The sequence below is a fragment of the Macrosteles quadrilineatus genome, unplaced genomic scaffold (genome assembly GCF_028750875.1).
Source record: "Macrosteles quadrilineatus isolate MER2022 unplaced genomic scaffold, UCM_ALF_1.0 Scaffold_2__2_contigs__length_208266976, whole genome shotgun sequence".
NCBI classification, from domain to species: Eukaryota; Metazoa; Arthropoda; class Insecta; order Hemiptera; family Cicadellidae; genus Macrosteles; species Macrosteles quadrilineatus.
In genome coordinates, this window is record NW_026542595.1 from 132,532,158 (window position 1) to 132,558,223 (window position 26,066).

Genomic DNA, 26,066 nt, shown 5'->3' on the forward strand with positions numbered 1-26,066 from the left:
ATAAAAAATACGTTTAGAATTCATTTTCTAATAGACGGTTTAAATTTTTTGAATCTACAAAAAATACTCTGTGTTATCTGGGCTTGCCTCCATTATCATAAAATATGGAGTAATGTTTAAACACACACATGATAAGCGTAACTTTACGCATAGCTCTTCAACACAAAATTACACATACTGCTACAAAACAAATATAAAAATAACCCACCCTTCAGCTTCAAATTAAAGAGAAAACTACAGTTAACACTATCTATTGAGTATCTGAATGCAAGTGTACTTATACAGTTTCATGATATAAAATGGATTTATCGTAAAACTATTCAACATAAACATGCGAGTGAACCGTTTTGCTTCTTAGTTCTTCGTAGCTAACTTTGGAAGATATTGATACTTTGTTCCTTGTTCCATCACTCATGTTAATACATGGGGAGGCGGCTGAAATGAAAACAAGTTTAATTAGATTGATTACAAATGCTTTTAAAATATAAAACAATTTTTAGCTAATAATTTATTTATTTTCTGTCCAGTTTCCGACTTATTTTCAGATTGCTCGTGACTTTTAAATATTGAAATTTACACTTTTTTTCATTAAGTTTTTTTTTTATGACCGAGTTTCAAAATGACAAAAACCACACAACTCGGAAGGTAAAAGTAATTCTTGCTTCTGACTTGCCTAGTGCAGATAGTGAGAGCTCTATTATGAACAAAATAATATTGATGATATTGTTCATCTTAACGAGTTTTGGCAACAAACATTCTGGATCTTTCATGAAATGTATTGTGATGTAATTAATTGTTTAAAATTAGTGAATGTATCTTCAAAATGATATGGTTGACGGCAGTAGAGCGTTATGTAAATTTTTATGACAAACATGGCACACGATGGCATAAATTGACAAAGACAGCTTGTGGTAAAATTATGGCGTGCGATATTGCTTAAACAATTAAAAACCTCAGCGTAGTAAAATATACATCAAGCGAAATTTTTTGCCATTAATAAGCTTTTCTTTCAATTCGTCGGCCATATCCAATGCGTCAGTGTCACTCCACGCTAATATAAATTGTGCGATTTGTATTTATCATGTCGTCGAAAAACAAAGTTCTAAAGTAAGTAGTTTTATTTCAAAATTTGAACGTAACTGTTACAGTGATCAGACTTTAAAATTGATAGTTGTGAATAATATTTGTAATCCTGTGTAAAGCCTTAATTAAACGCCATGTTACACAAGATGCGTGGTTTTCTATATAGTTCACACGAACACTTAAAAATTAATGTGGATTATAAATTATACCACATTATCGATGAACTTGTATTATTTTATAAAAATAGACGAGCATCGCGTCCGTCCATGACTTAACACCCTATTTTCAAAAGAAACAAGTTGAAAATTAAAGATAAGTTAATGATATTACTTTTTGGCATAATAAGTTACGATTGGTTTAATTTTGTTAATACCTTCCTCCTCTGCCAATCGGCGAACGACTCCTGAATCTGTCCCTTGCACCATAGCCGCCGCCGTAATCATCTGTACCGCCGACTTCCCTTCCGGCGAACCTGCCTCCAGGGGCAGCTCCAGGCCGACGAATGTCTCCGTTGCCATAACCCCCCCTTCCGCCACCTCCGAACCTATCTCCGGCTCCATAGTCAGCCCTAGCTGGTGGTCCTGAGAAATCTCTTGGGGCAGCCAAATCTCTTGGTGGTTCGAAATCTCTTACTGCGTCTCTCCTCATCCCGATATCTCTGGTTCCACCGTAATCTCTCGGAGGCGCAGCACCCCTAGCTGCATAATCTCTGGCTGCTTCGACATCACGGACTGGAGGAATATCCCTGGCAGGATAATCCTGACTCGCTCCTAAATCTCTACCAGCAGGGTACGCTCTACGTGGGGGTCCGTCCACAGGGGGCAAGTCACGAGGTGCACCATAATTACGCCCTCCATTCATGTCTCTTTCACCTCCAAAGTCCCTTGCACCAAAATCTCTTCCATCTCTACCACCCATGTAATCTCTATCCGGAACATCCCTTGGAGGATAGCCTCTCCCTCCCATATCCCTTGGTGGAAAATCCCTGCCTCCAATGTCTCTTGGAGGGTAATCTCTGTCCATGTCTCGAGGTGGATAATCCCTCCCACCACCAATTCCTCTAGGTGGGTAATCTCTTCCTCCGTCTCTTGGAGGATAATCTCTAGCAGGAGCATCCGGACCTGCCCCAAAACCCCTTCGTGCACCAATGTCATCGTAGTCTCTTCCAGCCCCGAGTTCCCTCCGTCCGCCAAAATCTCTCTGAGGTCCAAAATCTCGGTCAGGATATTCGGGCTTACGTCTGTCAAAGTCATCAAATCCATCGTCTGCTCCGTACGGTTGTCTATCATAGGGCCTAGCACCAAACCCACCTCTTCCCCGGGGCATTCCTCTACCGCGACCAAAGTCACCACCTCTCCCACCGCGGAAATCTCCTCGCCCACCTCTGAAGTCACCCCGACCACCTCTAAATCCACCCCTATCCATTCCTCTTCCCCCACGAGACATACCCCCCCCTCGCGACATTCCCCCTCGACCTCTTGGTCGTCCACGAGAGATCTCTACTCGCAGCTTAGAACCAAGAATGCTCGCATTGTGTAAAGCATTTACGGCGGCTTCAGCATCTTCTTTCCTTTCAAACTCGACGAATGCGAAGCCAGGGGGATTGAACGCAACCCATACCCTAGTTAGTGTTCCAAACTTCTCAAACTCAGCTTCGATCGCTTCTTTTTTGATGTTCTCCAATAACCCGCCGACGTATACGATAGTTCCTTTGTCTGCTTTGTCGCTGTACACCCTGTAACGTATAAACCATACAGTAGTATTAATTAAAAACAAGGAAAACGTAGAAGTGTTATTGCAATTTACGTCGATGGGAAGCTGACGTAGGGAACTATCTTCAGAGAGGTAGTAGTTATCTATCTGAAACAAACTATGCAGTCGACAAAACTAAACAAAGCACAATATGTAAAGGCTACAAGTTTTTTTGTAGTTTGCAGAAAAAATACTATGAACAGTTAAAACTACTATAGACAAACTTGTGACGTTTTTAAATGTGCAATTAATATCAATTGATAGTTTGTATTTTATGTCATTTGATTCAATCATCAATTACAGTAGACCCTCTCTAATCCGGCACTCCAGTAATCCGGCGTCTCTTTACGGGAGGTCTTCCACAGTTACAGGCAAAATTATGATTATCTCCCGCGGCCGTGTAGAAATCATCATTCTCTCCCGCGGTCACGGAAACGTCATCGTCGTCTTGCGCGATCGCAGAAAAATCATCAAACATCTTCCGCGGTCGCAACAAAAATTTTATCATCTCCCGCAGCCGTGTAAACTTTATTGTCTACTCCCGCAGTCACGGGAATGTCATCTTCGTCTTTCGCGATCGCGGCAAAATCATGTACATCTCCCGTGGTCACAGAAACGTCACGTGATAGCACGAAAGTATGTGATTTTTAGTTATATGTGACTCTATTCTGATGCTGCTATGTATTCATACAAATAAAGTTTATTTTGACTTTGACGTCATGCGCGATCGCGGCAAAATCACGAACATCTCCCACGGACGTGTAGACGTTATCATCGCCTCCCACGGTCACGGAAACGTCATCTTCGTCATGAACGATCATGGTAAAATCATGATTATCTCCCGCGGCCATGTAGATGTTAACATCGTCTCCCACGATTATGGAAACGTCATCGTCGTCATGCCCGATCGTGCAATAGCGGTTTCAAATAGCGCAATCTTCTGAGTCGTGTTTTAATTGCATTTTAAGCGTTATTATTGATAACATTCCAGTAATCCGCCATTTTCACTAATCCGGCAGTATCACGGTCCTATATCTGCCGGATTACTGAGAGTCTACTGTACTACAGCTGAAATTCAAATGTTAATTTATAGACGTATGCACAATCTAAGACATAAGGACAAGAAGGAGAACTCATAATTTTTAAACAGAGCCTAATTACTGTTTTACGTTTACATAGAATTCTACTCAAAAATTTTTGAGTGATTCATAGATGTTGTCGTAATATCCAAATAAACAAAACAAAATAGTTAACCTAACACAGCTTGGTTTATCTTGCTGTAAGGGTTGTCTTATATAACAAGTAAAGTAAGCTTACAAATTTGTTTCATGGTGCTTATTTTGATAACGTTAACTCAAGAATAAGCTATGATTTCACTACACATTAAATTGAAACCATTATAAAGGTACTGCTTTGAGCCCCTTAAAGAAGCAGGAGGAAACACAAGAGTTGAATATTTATTTGATCGTAGAGTATTTTTAATCAATGATTTAATGTAGTAAATCTACTTAAGAAAACTGGATGGAAAAATGAAATAAGAAATAAATGCGATAGATTTTAAATATTGTTAGCTACGTGGTATTTGATCCCCATATTGTTAGCTACGTGGTATTTTATCCCAATATTGTTATGTTAGCTACCTGGTATTTTATCATTTTTACGTGGTATTTTACAAAAATAAATACAGAAATAAATGCGATAGATTTTAAATATTGTTAGCTACGTGGTATTTGATCCCCATATTGTTAGCTACGTGGTATTTTATCCCCATATTGTTATGTTAGCTACCTGGTATTTTATCATTTTTAAGTTTTTAGGTTCAATGTATTCTGCATTGGTGTTCCTTTATTTTGAACCATAGCTGAAATATTATCATGGTTGAGAGCAGTTAATACAGTTTAGTAGGCCTACAGATTTTTTGTTTTAATCAGATAATGCATCACTCAAAAGATGTAAGCCAGGCTATGTTACCTTTAGGCTTACCCACAAGGCCTATCTCATGATAATAAAAGTGTTTCTCCTCAATGCAGCACCATCCTTAACATGAGGCCTGGTGCAAGAACTATTGCGAAGTAATAGCTTTGATATAACTAGTGCACCTGTTGCTCGTTTTTGAGCAATTACTAAGTATTACAGGCGTTATTTCAAAACTAATAATAGTCATAATTTCCTATGACTTAAAAAAAAGTCTACTTAAAGATAATGTTATCGCTCCACTCTAGTTATTAAAACTGAAAACGAACTCGCTCTGAAAAAAAAAATGCTCACTCCACTCCAGTTATTGAAACTAAAAACTAAGTCCAGGGTGTCTACTACATTCTGGATAAAAATTCAATGGTCAATTCCCGTACATTTAAGGACACTTTGTCGTAACCATTGTCGCACCGATTACCGAATATATTTTCCTGATTTGTCAAACTGTATTAGGATAATCTTGTTCTTCACTGTAGTTGTACCAGAGAGATAAGTAAGTAATAAAAGACAAGAGTTGAATTTCAAAATAGAAATTTATTGAAATGAGCAAACATTTACTTTGGGAAAAGCTTTAGTGTAGGTAACAGAGAAACCCAATCATCGTCTACCGCAATAGCGACAAAATCCTGAATATCTCAATCGGTAATGGAAACATTATCATATCATATCCACAAGCTCTATCTCTTGTTTCTTTACGCTTAGGCCTAGAACAATAATTTTTTTTTTTTAGATTAGTTATAAATGTGCCTTTTAAATTAATATACAGTCTAACCTTGATATAACGAACCTCGATACAACGAATTCCTTGATATAACAATTTTTTTTTTAATCCCCTAGAACTCTCCGTAAGACACAATGTATATTTTACCTCTACATAACGAACAAACCATAACAACGACCTTGATTTAACGAATTTTTCGTGATTTCGGCTAAAATAAGACACCTCAATATAGCGAACTTATCATTGTCAGAACCTCTACATTGCGAATTTAACCTCTCGCATAACGATGTGTGTACGTCTTTCCCTTGATGTAACAAATCCCCCACCCCATTATTGTTTTTGAAAAATCTGTTTCTTTATAAAATGAAATGGAAAGGTGACATCATCGCTTGCGCTAACATTCGTCTGCTCCGTTTTACACATCTGTCTGCTGTCGCTGCGCACGCTATGTTGCAACTGAGAACTGATTTCATTCACTGAGGACTGATGACGACGTAATGTTTAGTAAGCTGTGATTGGGCGATTAGTAACTATGGTGAATTGTACAATTTTTGGATAAAGAGAAACCTAAGAAAGAATATAAAAACAAAACCAAAGAGAAAGAATAGCAACATCGTTATTTTAACATTCCTTTTTCGAGTGTTTTTATTATCTTTAAGTTGGCTATGATTATACACTTTTATAATGACTTATCTAATAATTTACTGTATTGTTTTCAATACGATTTGTTTCAACTAGCAACACCAATGCTATAGTTTAATGATTATTATTGAAATTCCTCTGTTGTGATAAATCAGTACTGTACTGTAAGCAGCCTACCGGCCTATCACGAGCAGTAGCTTACAAAACTTTCTACAGTAGGCCTACTACTGTTTTGTTTTGTTCTTTGCATGGTTTATGACTACGCAATACAGTGTTTGGCTAGGTTTTAGGAGGGTTAGAACAAGCTGTGATTTTAAACTTACAGTTTTTAACCTGTACCAAGGTCAATGCCATTGTCATGATTGCGCAATATTCAAGATCCCTCCCCTTTATTATGCCGGATAATTTAGGTTCTACTGTACAATGTAAACACTGTACTGTAAAGTATTGTAGCCTATGCTACTGTAATTGTGTTTTAATGATGTCTAATCCCGACGTATATTGACCGACGCTGGTTCTGAACCTCGACTTAGCGAAATTCCTGCAAACATAACCTCTATATAACGAACCTCGTTTTAACGAAATCCTTGATATAACGAATATTCAGTTCGGTCCCTTCAGATTCGTTATACTGAGGTTGGACTGTACAATTTATTGGGTTGGATTTATATGTCCCATTTGGACAATCAGCTGGCCAGTAAACAAACATTTAGCAAACGTCCGATATATCAGACTATGGCGGCCAAAGACATAAGTAAGTTATCTCCATAGACTGTTTTTGCGGTTTGTAAAAGGTATTTCAAAACACGATAAATAATAATTTCAAAAGTGCGCTTGTTTGAACTTTGTACAAAGTGCAAAAACTATCTGGAGATAATAGGCCTAAGTTATAAATCAACAACCCGATTCATTATAACCTAAACTTTAGGCCTACCTTCCTAATCCAATCTAACTTCAAAACACTTAAAATAATACAGTCACAAATCCGCATAGCACGCAACCTACCAACCTCACATGTCTAAATATAAGAACTGAAGTAGGGCCTATTTCATAATCAACGTTCAGTTTAATTTAGGCCAACCTCTTTGTTAACATACTGTTTGTCATCTCAGGTTTCTTCTTCTTCCCTAGACGATCATTTCAATCGTTATTGTTTGTGTTAGTCAGTCAGTTCACAGTAATGGCGACAGAGACCAGCCAACAAGAGACATTACAGTAAGCTAATAAACATCAAAAATTGTCATTTAGGCCTAAGTTAAGTTAATTCAGTTTTTGTGACAGCAGAAAAAATTTTGAACCATTGTTTTCAGGTAAAAGAAATCTAGTTTCTAACTTAACCCTCCGAGGGTCCATCGTCGAAAAATCGACGCGCTACACACTTTTTCGACGCGCGAACATCGTTTACGGCGAAGGCTCTATGACTGACTGAATCGGATTGAACTGGATCGAGTTAGGTATCGTTCTTTTCATTATATTCTAAGCTTTCTCCAGAGGTCTGTCTCAGCGCTGTATGTTCTCCGAGCCGATCGTAATTGTAGCGGACAGCTGACGTGCGTATTTGTAAATAGCTAGGTTACCCTCGGACCGATGTGTTTTATTACGTTTATCATTGTTTTAGTGTTAAAAATCAAAAGTAGTGATATACTTACGTGGTGCATTATAAGAAGATTTAAGTGATTTTGAAGGGCTGGTTGATGATCCTGAAGAAGTAGGTAGTGATATTGATGTAAATTATCAGCCAGATTCCTAGCTATGGTTAGGCTATGCATTCTTAGCTAAACGCCATGTACTGAAATCTGTTTTTTGCCCATAACTTATTTATTTGCAAATCTACTTCCTTATATTATTATATATTTGTAATCCTCATAAAATTTAGAACAAAGTGGCTATTTTCAAATATTTATAGGCCTATAATTTAAACAATTTCATTGAGCGCGAACTTTTTTTTTTTGAAAATTTTCCAAAATATTTTTTTTTTACCTAAAAAATTGTTTTGAAACAAATGTTCCTTATGTTTTATGTATAATATTGAAGCCCATGATTTTCCAAACAAAATGGTATATAGAACAGTAGAATTAACACTGTTTTAAGCTTCTCAGATCGGTTTTAATAAAACCTTGCAAATGCGCCAAAAATCGGCGGACATTAAGGCCTAAACTATGGACACTCAGATAATGATGTAACTTAAATTACTAAAAACTTTCTCTTAGTCACCCTCGTCACAATATTTTCAGTTATGTTGCCTTGTAACTTAGGCTTAACCCTCCGAGTGTCACGCGTCATAAAAACGACGCACAACACACTTTGTGTAGGGTCACGCGTCGCTTTTAAGACGCACAAACATCGTTTACGGCGAAGGCTCTATGACTGACTGAATCGGATTGAACTGGATCGAGTTAGGTATCGTTCTTTCCGTAATATTCTAAGCTTTCTCCAGAGGTCTGTCTCTAAGCGCTATTCATTTTAGTTCCAAAAATATTGTAGCAGACAGCTGACGTGCGTGTATTTGTAAACAGCTAGGTTCCCCCGGACCGATGACTGATGTGTTTTATTACGTTTATCATTGTTTTAGTGTTAAAAATCAAAAGTAGTGATATACGTGGTGCATTATAAGAAGATTTAAGTGGTTTTGAAGTGCTGGTTGATGATCCTGAAGAAGTAGGTAGTGATATTGATGTAAATTATCAGCCAGATTCCTAGCTATGGTTAGGCTATGCATTCTTAGCTAAACGCTATGTACTGAAATCCGTTTTTCGCTCATAACTTATTTATTTGATAACTTACCTCGCTATATGATTATATATTTGTAATCCTCATTAAATTTAGAACAAAGTGGCTATTTTCAAATATTTATAGGCCTATAATTTATATAATTTCATTGAGCGCGAACTTATTTTTTTTTTTGAAAATTTTCGAAATTATATTTTTTTTTACCTAAAAATTTTTTTTTTGAAAAAATGTTCCTTATGTTTTATATATAATATTGAAGCCCATGATTTTCCAAACAAAATGGTATATAGAACATTAGAATTAACATTGTTTTAAGCTTCTCAGATCCGTTTTAATAAAACCTTGCAAAGGGGCCAAAAATAGGTGGACATTAAGGCCTAAACTATGGACACTCGGAGGGTTAATATAACTTCTGCTACGGTGCTAGGTAACATTCTTTTCCTTAAGTAGGTATCAGTTACCTAGGCGAACAGCATAACTTAACCCTTAACCTACATGATCATGTAAAAACTACATTATTTAGGCTATAACAAATAGCCGAGACCTAGGCCTACCCCTACCAGAAGCTTAACAACATCATAACGTAATAAGTTAAATCCCACAAGCTGGGTCACAGACAAAGAAATCAAGTATCAAGTAAAGTTTCTAATCAAGGTAAATTACAAGACTCTAGGACTAGAGCGTAGGTCTAACTTATCAAATTGTATCATCAAACAGGATCTAACAAGAGAAGCCATCATGGCCCATTCCAGAGGGCCTGATGCTTTGATAGGCTAGGCTACAAAGGGAAATGCCTTTAAACTTGTAAGGCCTAAATAATGATCTTTTCCCGTGTTAATGTAGGCTTAAAACATCAAAAATTTGGGTGCAATTATAGAGAAGTAGCAATAGGACGCAGTCGACTAGTCTAGTGAGCTGTAGTGTCAAGGACTAGGCCTAGGAGAAACGATGCCGCGGCCGCGCCGCCGGCAAGACCTGACCAAGCGTCCTCGAAAAATCAATAGCATACCGATTTGACACGACACGACGTTACCAATTATCTAAATAGTGATAGTACTACTTACATTGTTGCGAATTATATGAAAATGTTGGCGAATGATGATGTCTTGCATACAATAATTTAAATTCCTTCACTTCTAGAATCGACCAGTCCAAACAATATGGTGGCGGCTGAGGCGAAGAAGGAAAGAAAGAAAAGAGAAGAAGCAAAACTAGCAAAACTAACAAAGTAAGAAAAAAAGAAGAACTTAGAGGGCATTGACATTGACATTCAACGATTCAACCAACCCATGGTTGAAAGAAAATACATAGGTGTGCTATTCCCGTCATATGCTGACGTCATCCAGATTGCAAACAAAATATCACCCGATTGTATTGCCATATAGTTATAGCGTTATAGCATAGATAAAACATACTATAGCATTGATAAAACATAGTCCCTTAGTATGTTTTATCTATGGTTATAGTTATTTGTTTTTATTTGATTGTTATTGTTTATATATTTGTTTCTAGTTTTTGCAATCTAGGTGACGTCAGCATATGACAAGAATAGCCAAGGCCCCCTAGCGTCTCATGTTCCTCTTCCAGAAACTGATGAGAACCTTTTCAGCGAAGGAGCGGGGGATTGTGGGAGAGCCCCTCACGTAGATTGATGAAAATCTTTAAATTTATTTCATATTTTATTAGTTAAAAAATTATTTTTTTAATTATAACATTAATTTGAAGAAAAAATCATTATAAAATTAAACTGTCATAACCTAACCTAACCAACCAAACTTGCTGATAATATAAAAAAGATATAAGATAAAAATCGAATGAAGGTTTACTGTATTTATAATTTGTAATTATAAAATAAATTTAATTTTTTTTATAATAAAATTAAACTGTCATAACATAACCGAACCAACCAAACTTGCTGATATTAAAAACATTTTAAAGATAAAAATCGAATGAAGATTTACTAATTTTAAACAAATAGTTCTGTTCATAAATACAATTATAAATGCCTCAAATTCGAACAAAAGATGTACAGTTAAGAAGTATTCGCATTCTAAGCAAAATCTTGGACAAAAAGTTAATTCCGCCGGCGGGATTCGACCTGGAGACCTCCAGATCACCAGTCCGAGACGCTACCAACTACGCCACCTAACCAGCATTAGAATATGTTGATAGGGAATATGTGAGCTACCATCATGCCAAATTTCATCCGCCCAGTAGTTTATGCGTGTTTGAACTTCAAACACACAAACTTACACATTTATAATATTAGTAAGATTATTTTAGATAAGATTCAAGATTTTTATTGTCATAAACACAAAACAGACATGGACAAGCGTCAATATTATAATACAACACATCAATTATTTCTAGATAATGTATACGTTCAATGAAACAAATATGATACAAATATCATAATGCAACAAAGTAAATGTGGTAAAAGCATAGCGAAAAGTCTCAATTATTGATAACAATATCCCTGTTTTTAATATAGTATACAGTAAATAGCAGAGTTAAACTGGCAAATAAGTAATCCAACTAGCAATGTTCAGTGCTGACTTGAACGATAATTTTTATGGAGAACATTTTTAGCGAATTTCCCATATAGGGAATAAGCTATTACCGTAGCACCATAGATAAAACCATAGATAAAACATACTCCCTTATAAAACCATAGATAAAACATACACTCCTCTAGTTGTGTTGGTTAGTCTATGATAAAACATAGTCCCTTAGTAGATTTCCCATCCTTATGGAACAGCTGAAGCCAATTTTATTGTTAGTTCTGTCGGGTTTTCTGTAGATGTCGTGTTTTGTTTACAATTTGTTTCTTGTTATTTCAGTAATTTAAAACCAAGTTTAACCAAATAAAACTATCTAATCATAAACAATAACTCGCTCACTAGCTATATAACCAAAAAGTGAGACACAAATAATGAGAAACTACCCCTAAAATAAAAGAAACAAATTGTAAACAAAACACGACATCTACAGAAAACCGGACAGGACTAACAATAAAATTGGCTTCAGCCCTTCAGCTGTTCCATAAGGATGGGAAATCTACTAAGGTACAATATCACAGACAAGGGAGTCAATGGTACTATGTTTTATCTATGGTAGTACTCATGGTAATACCTGGACCCGGGACCGATTTATTTTTCTTTTTGAGGTCCCTAGAGGCAAAAAACACCATCCGTTCAAATTCCCACATATATAATATGTCCGTTAGCACGATAACTCAAGCAAAAATGATCTGATGTTAGTGTGTGGGGGGCTTATTAACTTGAAGAGAAGGTCTCTGGTGATATCCACACGGCGATGGACAAACACTGAGCTAAAATTATAACTGGAGGTAGCACTGCCATGGCAGAAGTCTGTCAAAAGCGAGTCGCTGATTTTGTTAGGTTGGTATAGCAGTAAGTTTTCTTACCATAGCAATAACATGGCTTCTTATAACTAGGTTGGTATAGCAGTGAGTATTTTTGTCATACTTGAATACTTTTAATACTTTAATAATTTTCTTTGAAATGGCGACCATACAAAGTAGGTATTTTAAGCCAAGTATAATAATAGTTATAGCAATAATATGGCTTCTTATGACACCAGACTCACGCAAACATGGCGGCTGGCGACACGCATCTTTGACATTCAGTGCTACCTCCAGTTAGAATTATAGCTCAGTGTGGACAAACCGCGTATATTCGGGAATGCGTCAAGGCACCACCACGTCAACCTGCCACCAAAAAGAAGAAGAAGTTTGAACATGGTGGCTCGTTGTCGGAGTGGCACATGGTGGAAGGAAATACAGGTGTGATATTCCCGTCATATGCTGACGTCCCCCAGATTGCAAACAAAAAAAAAAAATCACGTGATTGTATTGTCATATAAGTATATATTTGTTTTGATTTGATTGTTATTGTTTTAATATTTTTTTCTAAATGGTAAAATGGTGTTTGCAATCTGAGTGACGTCAGCATATATGACGGGAATAGCCCACATATGTATTTTCCTTCCACCATGGGGGTGGCACGTTGACTTGAGCGTGCACGACGACCCTCAGATAAATATAGGGTGGCGGATTTACCGTGGTGGCATATTTTTGTCATAGTGGTGCATACATGTTCATCGCATGTCAACCAGCCACCTCTTTAGTGTGGTGGTGGGTTGACGTGGCGACTGGTTGACGTCTACGTGTGAGGTGGCGGGTTGACGGCACCGAACATCGAGCATACACGACAACTTACCACCTCGTAATAGAGTGGTGGCAGGTTGACGTGGTAGCACGTTGTGCGGGGTGGCGGGTTTGCGGTAGTGAACATGGGGCGTATACCCGCCACCTTCGTTGACAAAAGTGGCCGTTGTCCCTGCATTATAAAATGCATCACTTTTGCAGTTGACACGACGATTTTTTTTATCTAGTTTTCAAAGTACTGGACAATTATGGTGGATGTAAACCATTAGTTATTATTAAGACACTAATGTCGAAGTGGGTTTCCTATAAAGATCTGCCATGATAATCATTTATACGCATCCAAGCAAGAATTTTTTTTCCCTTTTAATTAATAATGATTATTCTTAACAAAGTTGTAAGATAAACTCACTATCAATTAATGATTGAGGGCCATGCTATATAGAAATTGTACTACTTAGAATACTGCTGCAAAATACAGGGGCTATAATATAATATTGGAGGAAACGCCACAATATAGGAGTTCAAGGTTCATTTCCAATGCGATTTGAAATAACTAAGCATTAATTTCCAATTCTACATAATATTAATTAATTATATTATATTATTAATTATATTATATTAATTAATATTAATTAATTGCATTAATTCTTCAAAAATCGTGTATAGTTATTTTAGCGAATTTCCCATTCGGGGAATAAGCTAGGCCCCACTCCAGGATCGATTTACTGATTCGTTTTGATGTCCCCAGACGGCCGTGCCCCAGAGGTCAAAAACAATATCAGTTAAAATTCATATATATGCTACAGTAATCTATACTATTATAAAGAAGAGGTGGTGTCTGTGTGTGTGTTTGTATGAGCTAATCTCAAAAACTACTGGTCGGATCGGGCTGAAATTTGGCATGATGATAGCTCACATTCCCGATTAACATATAGGCATATTTTTATCCCAAAAAATCCTTCGGGGCTCCGCCCCAGTGGCTCTGGAGTTTCCCATGTTAACCTTATGAGAAATGGAATTAATGAATCTTAACAGCTGTTTCAATTAAACAAGTTGGTTCTGTTCTATGATGTTCAATAGCATTAAAAGTTACAAGGATTACCAACAGGGTTCAGCACTAGCACTATTATTTCTTTTACATTTGTGACAACAGCAAAAGGTGAGTGAGCGTATCGAACGAACTTCAACCTGGAGGCGAGTGAGCGTAGCGAACGAGCTAACCTGAAGGCAAGTGAGCGTAGCGAACGAGCTAACCTGAAGGAAAGTGAGCGCAGCGAACGAGCTCCAACCTAAAGGTGAGTGAGCGTAGCGAACGAACTTCAAAAAGAACCGAAATTTCTTAAACCATGTCCTCACTCATAACTGCTATAAGCATTTGATACTTATATGCCAACCCCGTACGAAGGACGGGTACTCTGCTAGTAATTATTATATTAATGTAGTTTATGTTCATAAATAAACTGCGTAGGGAGTATAGCCGTTGCGTGTTTTGGGGTGAAGATTATTGTTTAACACTTTTGTAAACCCCTAACTGATGCCGACTTGGTCTTATTGATCCTGTGCCTTATTGCGCCAACCAACATTTTGTCTATGCTTATATTATCTGGACTGTTGTGAGTTAAAAATCATCCGTAAACGTCTCGAGCTACATATATTCGCTCATTTTACTAACTTTCGCTGCGATATCTGGTTTAGTTCTAATACACAAACATATCCTCAACATCGCACTCCCTTCCGTGAAAGGTTACCGTCGTCCTCGAGTATATCTTTCTTTCTTCTAGCGTTTCGTTTTGTAAATCCGCCATTCATTGTTGTGTAATCAAGCCGGACCGGACTTCAATTCTAAGCAATAATAAGTGACTAGACTACTGATTCTGTGTAAGTATGATTTGTATTTACTAATGCTTCCACTTATTTCGATATGCTGTTAAATATGGACTAACTAGCTGTAACCCGCGGGCTTTGCCCCGTTTAACTTCTTAATTTTCAAGATTATCTCGTTCGCATGGCTCAATCACGTCCTGGTTGAAGTTTGTTCGCTACGCTCACTCACCTTTAGGTTGGAGCTCGTTCGCTACGCTCACTCACCTTTAGGTTGGAGCTCGTTCGCTGCGCTCACTTGCCTTCAGGTTAGCTCGTTCGCTACGCTAACTCGCCTCCAGGTTGAAGTTCGTTCGCTACGCTCACTCACCTTTTGGTTGCAAATTAGCTGTTGTCATAAATGTAAAAGAAATAATAGTGCTGCACCCTGTTGGTAATCCTTGTAACTTTAATGCTATTGAACATCACAGAACAGAACCAACTTGTTTAATTGAAACAGCTGTTAAGATTCAATAATTCCATTTCTCATAAGGTTAACATGGGAAACTCCAGAGCCACTGGGGCGGAGCCCGAAAGGATTTTTGAAATAAGAATATGCCTATATGTTAATCGGGAATGTAAGCTATCATCATGCCAAATTTCAGCCCAATCCGACCAGTATTTTTCGCGTTCACTTGTCACAAACATACATCCATACATCCATACATCTATACATCCAAACTTTCTCATTTATAATATTAGTAGGATCACCGGTGAGTCTCCGCTTTAAGTTATTTCGTAGCCTAAGTTTTGAACGCATTTTAGCTGTGAAGTCCATGTTACAGAATTAAATTATGGTCTAATGTTCCATGTTCCACTATTTAAGCTAAACTTGATCAGCAAGTCTTGCTGCATTTGTAAGGGGCTAGTAGGCTAGCATAGTCAAAGCTAGTAGGCAACCTCCTCAAACTTAAATTTTTTTGATAGGCATTATTTATTTTGGTACCCTAGTCTAAGTTTAGCCTATTCTAAGTTAAGTAATGAACTTGATTTTTAATTAGGCCTGGTCTACACACTGTAGGTAGTAGTGCTGTAGGTGCTCGTGACACCTTAGCTGGCACTTGGCCTAGCGCGGGCAGTATAGGCGGGAGGAGGGTGGAGGTAGGGAAAAGACCGGACTGCAAAAATTTTGCTGCCTTACGGGGGTGACTCCCCTTGTATTATGTACTTGAGCGCCTTCATATGGGTCGCGAGGACAGTTGATGCATTCCGCATGACTGGGCAATTTTTTTGAAATAGGCACTAACTTAGTAGCGATCGGCCAAGTGCCAGCTTAGATGTCACGAGCTGTAGTAGGCTAAATTCTTTGTTCAATCAGGCCTACAACCGAATCAATGTGATATCTGGAAATATTAAAAGTATTTTTTAGTCTAGGCCTAACTTAGTCTTGCAGTAAATAACAGGTCTGGGGTACAGTTTCATAACTGGGCTATGTTTGAATATCTATTGAAACTAAGTTATCGAATTGAAAATATTGACTAACCAGGACCAGGGTTGCCACCTTAAGCCAGGAGAAATCGGGACTTTGCCCCCCTCCCTTCTGGATTAACATTAGGCTTAAATACGGGCATAAGGAACCAACATCGGGACTGTCCTGGTAGAATCGGGACGGGTGGCAACCCTGCCTAGGACTAAGTTACCCTGACCTGATTTATGCTAAAAAATGCTCGGTGCCCTTGCAATTTTGGCCATTTTGCTGAGGTTTTTATAACAGTTTGCAGTGCCTAAAGTATGTTGATAACCTAGTCATATGCATAACTTACTTGTTTTGTTCAGAAAAGGTGAAAGATTTAACTTAACTTAGAATAAAATTAAACAACTTATCAAGAATCCTTGTTGGTGGTTTTTTTTTTTTTTTTTTTTTTGCAAAATGCGAACTAGGCCTAGCACAAACTGATTGAAATTGAAAGGATTGTCTAGGGAAGAAGAAGAATCATAACTTAAGATGACAAAGAGCCAGTTTATACTAAGAGGTAGAGGCATTTGTAAATTTAACTGAGTGTTGGTTATGAATTACTTCAATTCTTATTAAGACACGAGAGCGAAATCTCACCGGCAACAACACGCAGCGGCGAATTCAAGGCACTTTGTGTATGAGACCTTGACAGTTAGTGATGCACTTTCATCATCTTCCTGAGCTAAAACGGAAATAACCCTGAGCGCAGGTACATTTCTTCCTCTTCAAAATTACATATAACAAGTAATAATAACTTGCACTGTATGTAATTCGTATTTTCGATAAATACGAAAATAAAGAACAACTCAAGTTCTTTCCAATGGTACCAACCACTTCCTGTTTAGGCAAAAATTACGACTTGTTGATTTTTTTCAAGATAAGTTAATACGTGTTTTACGAGATTTTGTCGATCGCTACAAATTTTACGCACGCAAAATATTGTTCATATTATAATAGCATTTAATTGATTTGTTGGAAAATAAAAGTTCAGGATCCTATTTCCAACGGTATCAAAATTATTACGCTTCTGGATCATTTTCATTGCGTAACTTGAAACAAAAATCTCCAAAACGCCGTTAACACATCAGAACGCCGTTTAAACGGCGCAAGGCAGTTATAGGCAGTCCTAGGGTTAAGAAACTGTACCCCAGGTCTGCCTTGATTATATTCAACGTAGACCCTAGCCTAGTTGGTAATTACTGTAGGCCTACTTATCATACTACAGTATATAGGTAGGCCTATTTAGGTTCCTCCTAACAAATTTTTTATTTTGATATCTTAACTTAGGTACTTAGTTCTTAACCCTAGAAGTGGCGAATTGACAAAAAATTACTATTTCAAAATGTGTTGCAGGAGTGGCGGGCGACAAAATTTGTAGATTAACGTATCGTTTTTTCGCATTGCATGTTACGCATAGTTAACTTGTAGTCAGTAAAATAACATAAGTAACTCTTATACATAGGCCCCTACCTGCAGAAAAAGATGAGATTCTGAAGTTTCATTTTATTACAAAAATGAACCCTAGGTAAAAAAAAAACATACCAAATACTGGACACCCACCAAATGCCGGACTCGTCGGGTTTCAATAATAGTTTCAAATAATAAGGTTTGCTTCATCTGACCAACACCAACTTAAGATTAATCCATTCGTTGGTTTTTAATCTGTCTGCACTGCAGACAAATAGGTTTGTAAATCGTCATTGGTCACTTAACTTAGATCCAGCGAGCCGCGATTGGTCATGCTGTGTACACAGTTTTGGCGAATTTCTAAAATCTCTTGTAAGTTAGGCTATTTCAAGAGATCCTTGAAATAGTCTGTTTCCTTAAGCTATTTCAAGAGATCCTTGAAATAGTCTGTTTCCTTAAGCTATTTCAAGAGATCCTTGAAATAGTCTGTTTCCTTAAGAAAACGGTTGAGTTTCTTAGGCTTCAATAAGTTAACTATTCCTGCCCATTTGTGATAAAGTAGCCTTGTTACAGTTGTTAATATGAATATTTAAACATTTTTCTGTTATTTTAAACCGTAATAAAGACCCAGAAACTATTGTAAGATTAATTTTCAAGCCATCCAGAATTAGGATGGCGAAATGTAGGCCTACACTAAGTTTAAGCCTAAGTTTAGGCCCACTGAAGTGTAACGTTTTCCGTGGCATAGCCTATTTTTACTTATTAATTTCAAATGGCTATAAAATCCATAATTATTAAAATTAAAACTACCATTCCAAAATACCAACTGACCTATCATGATTAGCCCCTTCACATTCCTACAGTTATAGTCATTCTGTCCTTGTTTATATTGAAATAAGATAAAACGCAAAAAACATACTAGAGGTCAACTCACCCCATCTCCACGTAGTCTACATGACTCACATTCCAGGGAATGCCTAATAGTTTACATATCTGGGCCTGTTATGGATCTAAGAATAAAAACTTAATTTTAACACCTAACCCTGTGTGTAATAAAATTCTTTACATCTTACTACACAGGAAACAGGTCCAGCTGACCTAGTGAGATCATCCCCTTCACAACCATGATTTAACTCGACCCTTGTTATTTTTAATGTGCTAAATCTTGTATGAGACATCCTAATTTAAGTATTTAATGAGAATAAAAATTACTTCAATAAGTTTTTGGGCTTCCTGAGCGTCGGCAGGATTGCCGTCCGGTATTAGGCGGCACAAATCTGGTATTAGAAAATTCGAAAAACACTGGTATTGGTTGAAAAACAAAATTTCTGGTACTGTACCACAATATGTATCATTATTGTTGACTAGAAAATTCGAAAAACACTGGTATTGGTTGAAAAACAAAATTTCTGGTACTGTACCACAATATGTATCATTATTGTTGACTTCAAACGCTGAAAATTAAATCAGGAAATATTAGCATTAATTTGAATGGCTATCCATTTTTTATAGAGGAGAGATGACGAACTCTGGTTTTCACCATTCTTTAAGGTTTTGTGAACACTTCAAAATGAGGTGTCACTTGATGGGGGTTTACATTTAAATTTTTTGGGTTGCCCCCCAAATCCCCCCTTTTGGGGGACTCTCAAAAATTTTAAAATCATAAAATGAAATTTCCTGCTAAGATTGCATGACCACCAAAAGGATATCTTATTTACTTAGAAGATATTAGAGAGGGGGGTCTTGACTTTTTATTCATCCTGTAGTTGATGGACAGTAGAATTCAATGTTGTCAGGATGGTCACACAAATAGAAGCTTTGGATTTTTCAAAGCTGAAATAACAGAACACTTGTCTTCGTCTAACCTAAAATGGCTGCGTCGTCCGATGATAAGACAAAGTGAGGGGTTTGTCCGTAATTTTATAGTGTAATGTGCGTTTTAGTTTATTGTTTTGTATTAGGTGTAATATTTATGCATTATTTCACATAAATATTTACACATGTGTGATCCAAAGTATGATAAACAGTCAGTGAAGTTTTGTGGCCTATAACAGCTAATCAGTTGTTTTGTTTACATTTTTACTTTTGTGAAAACAAACTATTCTACTACTTATCTTATTAGTTAGTTATTCTTATGTTGAAACTGAAACATATATTAGCTTAAAAAAATGTATGGTTTTATGATATTGATTTATTATTAGAGAGCATTTTTGAATCTATCAAAGTGTATTTGTAGAAATTGACGCTTTCCACATTTTCCGTATTGTGGCTAGTAAATACAAAGATAATTCTTTTATTTATAATATCTATGTAGCCTAGAGAAATAAATTCTGTATAATTACATATTTTGAATTGTGAAATAAAAATTTATTTTAAATGTGACAAGTTTTTGGTTTTGAAAAAAAAAATTAAAAACAAGTTATTTTTAGTTTTTTTACTTTTTTATAAAAATCCACATTTCTATAATTGGTTTGTATTACCATTTTTCAATTCTACTGACTATTACGAACAATATGAATATAAGGTTCAATAGTTTATCTGGTACTTTCCTGTTAAGGGGAATATTCACTAAACTTGTGTTCTTTTCTATATATCAATATTTAATTCCTTTACGATCCGTGGCTGCACTTTACTTTAGGTCCTACACTCATTCAAATGAAAATATCGATTATTCGATTTTTTCATTCGATATATTGTTTGGTTGGTTAGGTTAGGTTAACCTTACCTAACTAACCAAACAATATATCGAATGAAACAATCGATTAATCTATATATCGATCGATATTTTCATTTGAATGAGTGTAGGACCTAAAGTAAAGTGCACAAACTCATTTAAATTACAGACAAACAGACATAGCAAATATGTCGTTCAAGGTAGGCTATACATTGTTCAATAATCGAGTTATTGCTCGTATTAGAGAAAATGATTAAGCCCAAACAAGCTATAATAGCCTATAAGTTTAGGCTATGTTGTATTAAGCAATTAAACTATTCTAAACTAACCTAACATAACCAACAATATCAAACATTCCTGGATTGAGCACGCTGCGTTTGCCCGGCGGTCCGGTGCTCCCCCCACCACTGCTTGGCAAAAGACCCTGCTGCCCTGCACTCACGATTATAAAACGCCTCTCTTTAGCTCCGTCCTGGTCGGTTAATATTGGGTTTTAATAATGCTATTGTATTTCTAACCTTTCTTTCTTAGTGTCCTAAGATGTCATAATCGAGAGTTTTACTGTAGTGCAAAGTCAGACAGATGTGTAAAGAGCAGTGTTAGTTAAGTGGGTAGCTTGACCTTGAAGCAATCGTTCTTTGTTATGATTCCTTAACAAAAAAAAATCCAAACCATGTCCCATTTTATGCATGGCTAAAAAAATTGGCCCAGTGAATGCCCTAAAAATACCATGGTCTTCTGTTGCAGATTATGTATCGATCAGAAAGGCCAATGTCAAGAGGAACTCGAGTCTACGTTGGTGGATTGGTTGACACCAAGAAAGAAGAGTTAGAAGCCGAATTTGAAAAATATGGAAAGCTGAATAGTGTTTGGGTTGCATTTAATCCTCCTGGATTTGCCTTTGTTGAATTTTCAAACCGAGATGATGCTGAAGCCGCTTGTGACAATTTAAACGATTCTGACATTTTTGGATCAAAGATAAGAGTGGAAATATCTCGTGGAAGAGGAAGAGGTGGATTTAGAGGAGGAAGGGGTATGGACAGAGGTGGTAGAGGAGATGGAGGTGGAGGTAGAGGAAGAGGAGGATTTAGAGGCAGGGGTGGGGGTGGTTACGGGGGAGGATTTGATAGAGATGAAGAACCAGTTAGGAAAAGTTTCAGAGGTTCACGAGGTGGCAGCAGATTTGATGATTTTGGAGGTGGTGGAGGAAGGAGGTCTGATTACGCTGATGATTATGATGGAGGGCGAGAAGTTAGTGTAGGAAGAGGAGGATTTGGTGGGAGAGGGAGAAGCTTTGATTCTCCGAGAGAATTCAGGGGCAGGGGCCGTGGGGGAAGTAGGGGATACAGCAGGGGAGGCGGCGGGGACTACGGTGGAAGGGTCTCCAACGGGGACTACAGTTCTGGTGACTATGGTGGTCCCAGAAACACATCGAGGTTCAGAAGTCGATCACCTGTCAACCGTGGAAGGTATTCAGATTTCTAAACCCTATGTTAAACTTATGATTGAGGTTAATTTTTTACTGGACGGCAAATAGCACTATTTTGCGTCAATACTTTTGTATCACTCATACTCAAATAAGAGTATTCAAAGTGATTACATGTTCACATTGGTTTTTGCTGCAGAACTGTATCTGCTTTTATTACTCGTAACATTTAAATTTACAAAATTCTGCTCTTGAATATGACTTGACTTATGACATCCAGATTTGCCAAATGAGTCGGAACAGGGGAAAACTGCGAGTGGAATTGATCAGCTAATGGTTTTTTATTTTATGAGTCACTATGTTTGTACGAGAGGGCAAAATTATCAACTACGTACAAGTTGTCTTAACTTGAAAACAACATCTGTATTTAAAAAATGTAAAGCAAACCTTGTCGGAAGAAACATTCAGGCGTGCAACAAAATGTCACTTACAACCGACCCTTGCAACGCCCAAAAGGAATAAATATAGTGTTTAACCCTATACAGATCATTTGGCAAATAAATTAAATCATATTCAACATCTTATTTACTTGATAATCAATGATCAAAAGTTAGTCAGGGTACCCACTCGACCATGAAAATTGTAAAACCGTCAATGAGCTGTGAATTTTGTCAACCAGGAAAAACCTGTTCTAAGCCCAGCCCTGAATTTCACAGTCGGAATTTACACGATCGGGATGATGTCAATGTTTGATTACACATACCTTTAAAATATGGCATTCACAGTCACATTAATGTCCCCTAAGCCCCGCCTAAAAAATATGTCGAAATAATTAAAACCCAAAAAAAAAATAAAGATAATATGTTCTTTTCGGTACTCAAGCTTTACTTTAGTTAACTTTGGACCGTTGAGATATTTTTTTATGAATAAAATCCTTCATTTCAAAACTATTCTGTGAATCATTTAATAGGTTTTCCAGTTAATTTAAATTGTTCTGTTTCTATTAATTGTGTTTAATTATGAATTTAATATTAACCGTGTATTATTATTAACATTAAAAATGTAGTACATTACAACATTTTGGACGGCCCCTCCATTTTCATTACCTTTTGTGTTCGCAAAACATTCGTGGACGACTCAGGAGTAGTAGAGGCACCATATCGATATCGTGCGTATGTGGTGATATCGTAATCTTTTTCTGCAATCAAATTGACATCAGAAAAAAATGTTTGCATTTGCAGACAACGCCATTGTGCGAATAAAAATATCAAAAAATGGCCCAGAAAAGCGTGAATTTCAAGTTTGAGTTGGGACCCTGCCTATTTGTTAAATTAGGCCTAATTAAAAAGTCTAATTAGGATCTTTTTTTATGGATAGTGAATGGATTTGATTACAAGTAAAGCATTTTGTCTAGTGACTCTTTTCGGAATCGCCCTGAAAACATATATTTTCTAAACCAATGCCTTGCATAGGCCTACATGAAAAATTGAGTGAAAAGTACAATTTTGCAATGGTAGATTGCAATAAAAGAGGTTTGTCATAAAGAGATGTTTTTACATATTTACTACAAACTTACAAACTTGCTTTTAGTGTTGTCTCGAAGCAATCCTCAACTTGATGGTTTTTGTATACGTAGAACAAGAATAAGTTGTTGCGATGAGACTGATATTGGGTTAATTTGCAACGACAACTGTCACCAATTGAAAATTTCTCTCAAACGTATAACAACCAGTAAACGTTTGCCAAATTATCAACCAATAACTGCTCAAAACTTGTACGGCTCTTGGACTTAGAAAGTTGCAAACTGAATAATTGAAGAACATTTTCTTGAGCTACGCTGCGTGGTCAGATTAAATGTCTCATAGTTGCTTACAGTTGGTTTCTGGAAAGAAAACAGGACTCTGCCACATAAGTATACTACGCTTCTCATGTTCGATTGTCTAAAGTAAATGTTTCATCTGCCCGCTCAAGAACATGTCTTTACAAATGAGCAACTATCACAATACCAATTTCACCTATTTCAGCTTGTCTTTTATTGCTTGTTTGAATAAAAGAGAGGCTACAATGTTTTTGTTTTATAATCAAACCAAAATTGTCTTGCAACCTTTTTAGTGATTGATTCATACACAACGCTTTTCAACAATCATTCAGTACAACAGTATAGTAAAGGATTACAAAATCAAAGATTGATTGTCTCCAATATATCATGTACCTTTGATTTCATAAACAGACATCATAAAGCAGTTAGTTGAATATACGTAATGAAGTGGATTACACATCTTGCTATTTCTTCGATCTGTTATCAATTCAACAACATGTCTGTGGAATGTTTTCAGCCGTCAAGCCTACTGATGTGAAAAGGGTTTCAAATGAAAAGAGGCGAAACGATCCACCCGACCTACGAAATATTGAGAACTACGTTGAGAAACCTGCACTCCTCAGTAGGCTTAGGAATATCATTTTATCATTTGTCATTTCTGGATATTAGTGCAATAGATTTCAGTGTTTGTGTGTTGTTCCTCATCTAGGAATAAACAAGTCTAGTCTATAATTACAAGTCTATAAGTTTTCAATATCCTTTAAATGTAGTAGAGAAATTACCGTTTTATGTTATAATGCTCTTCGTTAACAAAATATCTTAGTGAGTCTTCGTTCAAATAAACAAATACTCAATTGTGTAATGAATATTTTTATTACTTCGTTGAAAATGAGGTAAAGAAAATGTCTCCAGTTTGAAAGTTCAAAGGCAGTTGTAGATAAAGCAACCCAAATCACAATACTATTCAACTTTCCATCGGTAAGTATTAGGGCCTAATCAAGCAAACCAATCAAGTTAAACAGGGTATATGATAAGTGTCAGCCTCAAGGCATAGATTACACAATTTCTGACAACACTTTTTGTCACTGATCATTTTAAGAGTATAACAACAGTATAACAATTCTTAACATCCAAGTCATTTTCAGCATTAATGTATTTAATTTTATTATTGATGGTTATTCAACTGCCATAAAATATTAACAAATGTCTAGACATTTTTGTTATCTTTTTAGAGTATTATTTTATTTCTTTGTATATAACTGAAACTTGGAAGTCTTGAAATAAAAGTCTTTTTTAAGTAAACGTTGAAATAATTTATTTACCTTTCAATCTGCTATTGCCAAAAAATCTAGCCTGTACCCAAACAGTACGGACCATAGGAATAAAAGATGTGTTTCTAGATTGAATTAAATTTCGGTTGAATAGTGGTTGTTCTTACCTTTACTTGTTTAATGAAAATAGTGAATGTGGAAATTAACATTATGGTATTTAATTTGTGTTTAGAAAATTTCCCCTAAAAGTAATAACCTATTTTTGTGTCTGTCTATATCCACAAGGGACCAATCCAAACCATGGTATTTTTTCATCCTTTTGTTAGACCAATAGTATCTGGGTATGGAAATAAACCGGAAACCTTCAGATTTGAAGGTTAGCACTCTATCCACTTGACTACGATTTTAATAGTTTTAAATTTTAGGTTCAGGGATTTTTCATTGACTTAATTTTCCCTTGTATAATGTTTTAACCTTTTTCTCTTGAATACAAAAACTCAAAATGGATTACACAAAATATTTTTGGCGGACTCAGCAAGGATATGAAGTTTAAAAGTAGCAAAGTGTCTGGACTGAGGTTCAGCTCAAAGGAATACAATCAATCAAAAAATAACAAAGTTCAATGTCCACCCTATTAGCGAATTTCCTGTGTAGGGAATAAGCTATTTTTATGTTGGCCTCTCCCACATACGTGTGATCTCCTTGCACACCAGACCTGGCCAAGACAAAATTCCTTAATCTGCTGTGCTGACTGATATTTTGCTCGGCCAAGTCCACACACTAACATAGGCCAACAAAAATCCTGGACCTAGATTAACCAAGATTAGTTATAATCTTGCCTTCCATCCTGCAGCACCTTATCAGGCACAGCTTTTCTTAGCCCATTTGGTTAACTTTTGACTATTGATGACACTAGACATTCGATCTCCATTTTAATTTTGTCACCAGTTTTAATTAAAAATGGACGTAGTTTATGTTATCCACCAACAGATTGGGCTGATGTAAATTACTGATTTTTGACAAATCTGCGGACTTTATATACTGATAGGACGACTTGTAAGC

The 26,066-nt window shown here is 36.5% G+C and overlaps 2 protein-coding genes across 2 annotated transcripts; one reads left to right on the forward strand and one right to left on the reverse strand.

Moving 5' to 3' along the window:
• Positions 1–121: 121 nt before the first annotated feature.
• LOC128986085 (RNA-binding motif protein, X chromosome-like) lies at positions 122–10,098 on the reverse strand. Its single transcript, XM_054406204.1, has 3 exons — positions 9,967–10,098; positions 1,457–2,818; positions 122–435 (listed from the first exon to the last, which is right to left on the reverse strand). Coding segments are annotated over exons 1-3 (1,383 nt in total). The 5' UTR covers positions 9,969–10,098; the 3' UTR covers positions 122–416.
• Positions 10,099–14,794: 4,696 nt separating this feature from the next.
• LOC128986709 (RNA-binding protein Rsf1-like) lies at positions 14,795–25,035 on the forward strand. The gene is made up of 3 exons (XM_054407202.1): positions 14,795–14,969; positions 21,236–21,957; positions 24,251–25,035. The coding sequence occupies exons 2-3, from the start codon at positions 21,239–21,241 to the stop codon at positions 24,264–24,266; spliced, it is 735 nt and encodes a 244-aa protein (XP_054263177.1). The 5' UTR covers positions 14,795–14,969; positions 21,236–21,238; the 3' UTR covers positions 24,267–25,035.
• The last annotated feature ends 1,031 nt before the right edge of the window (positions 25,036–26,066 follow it).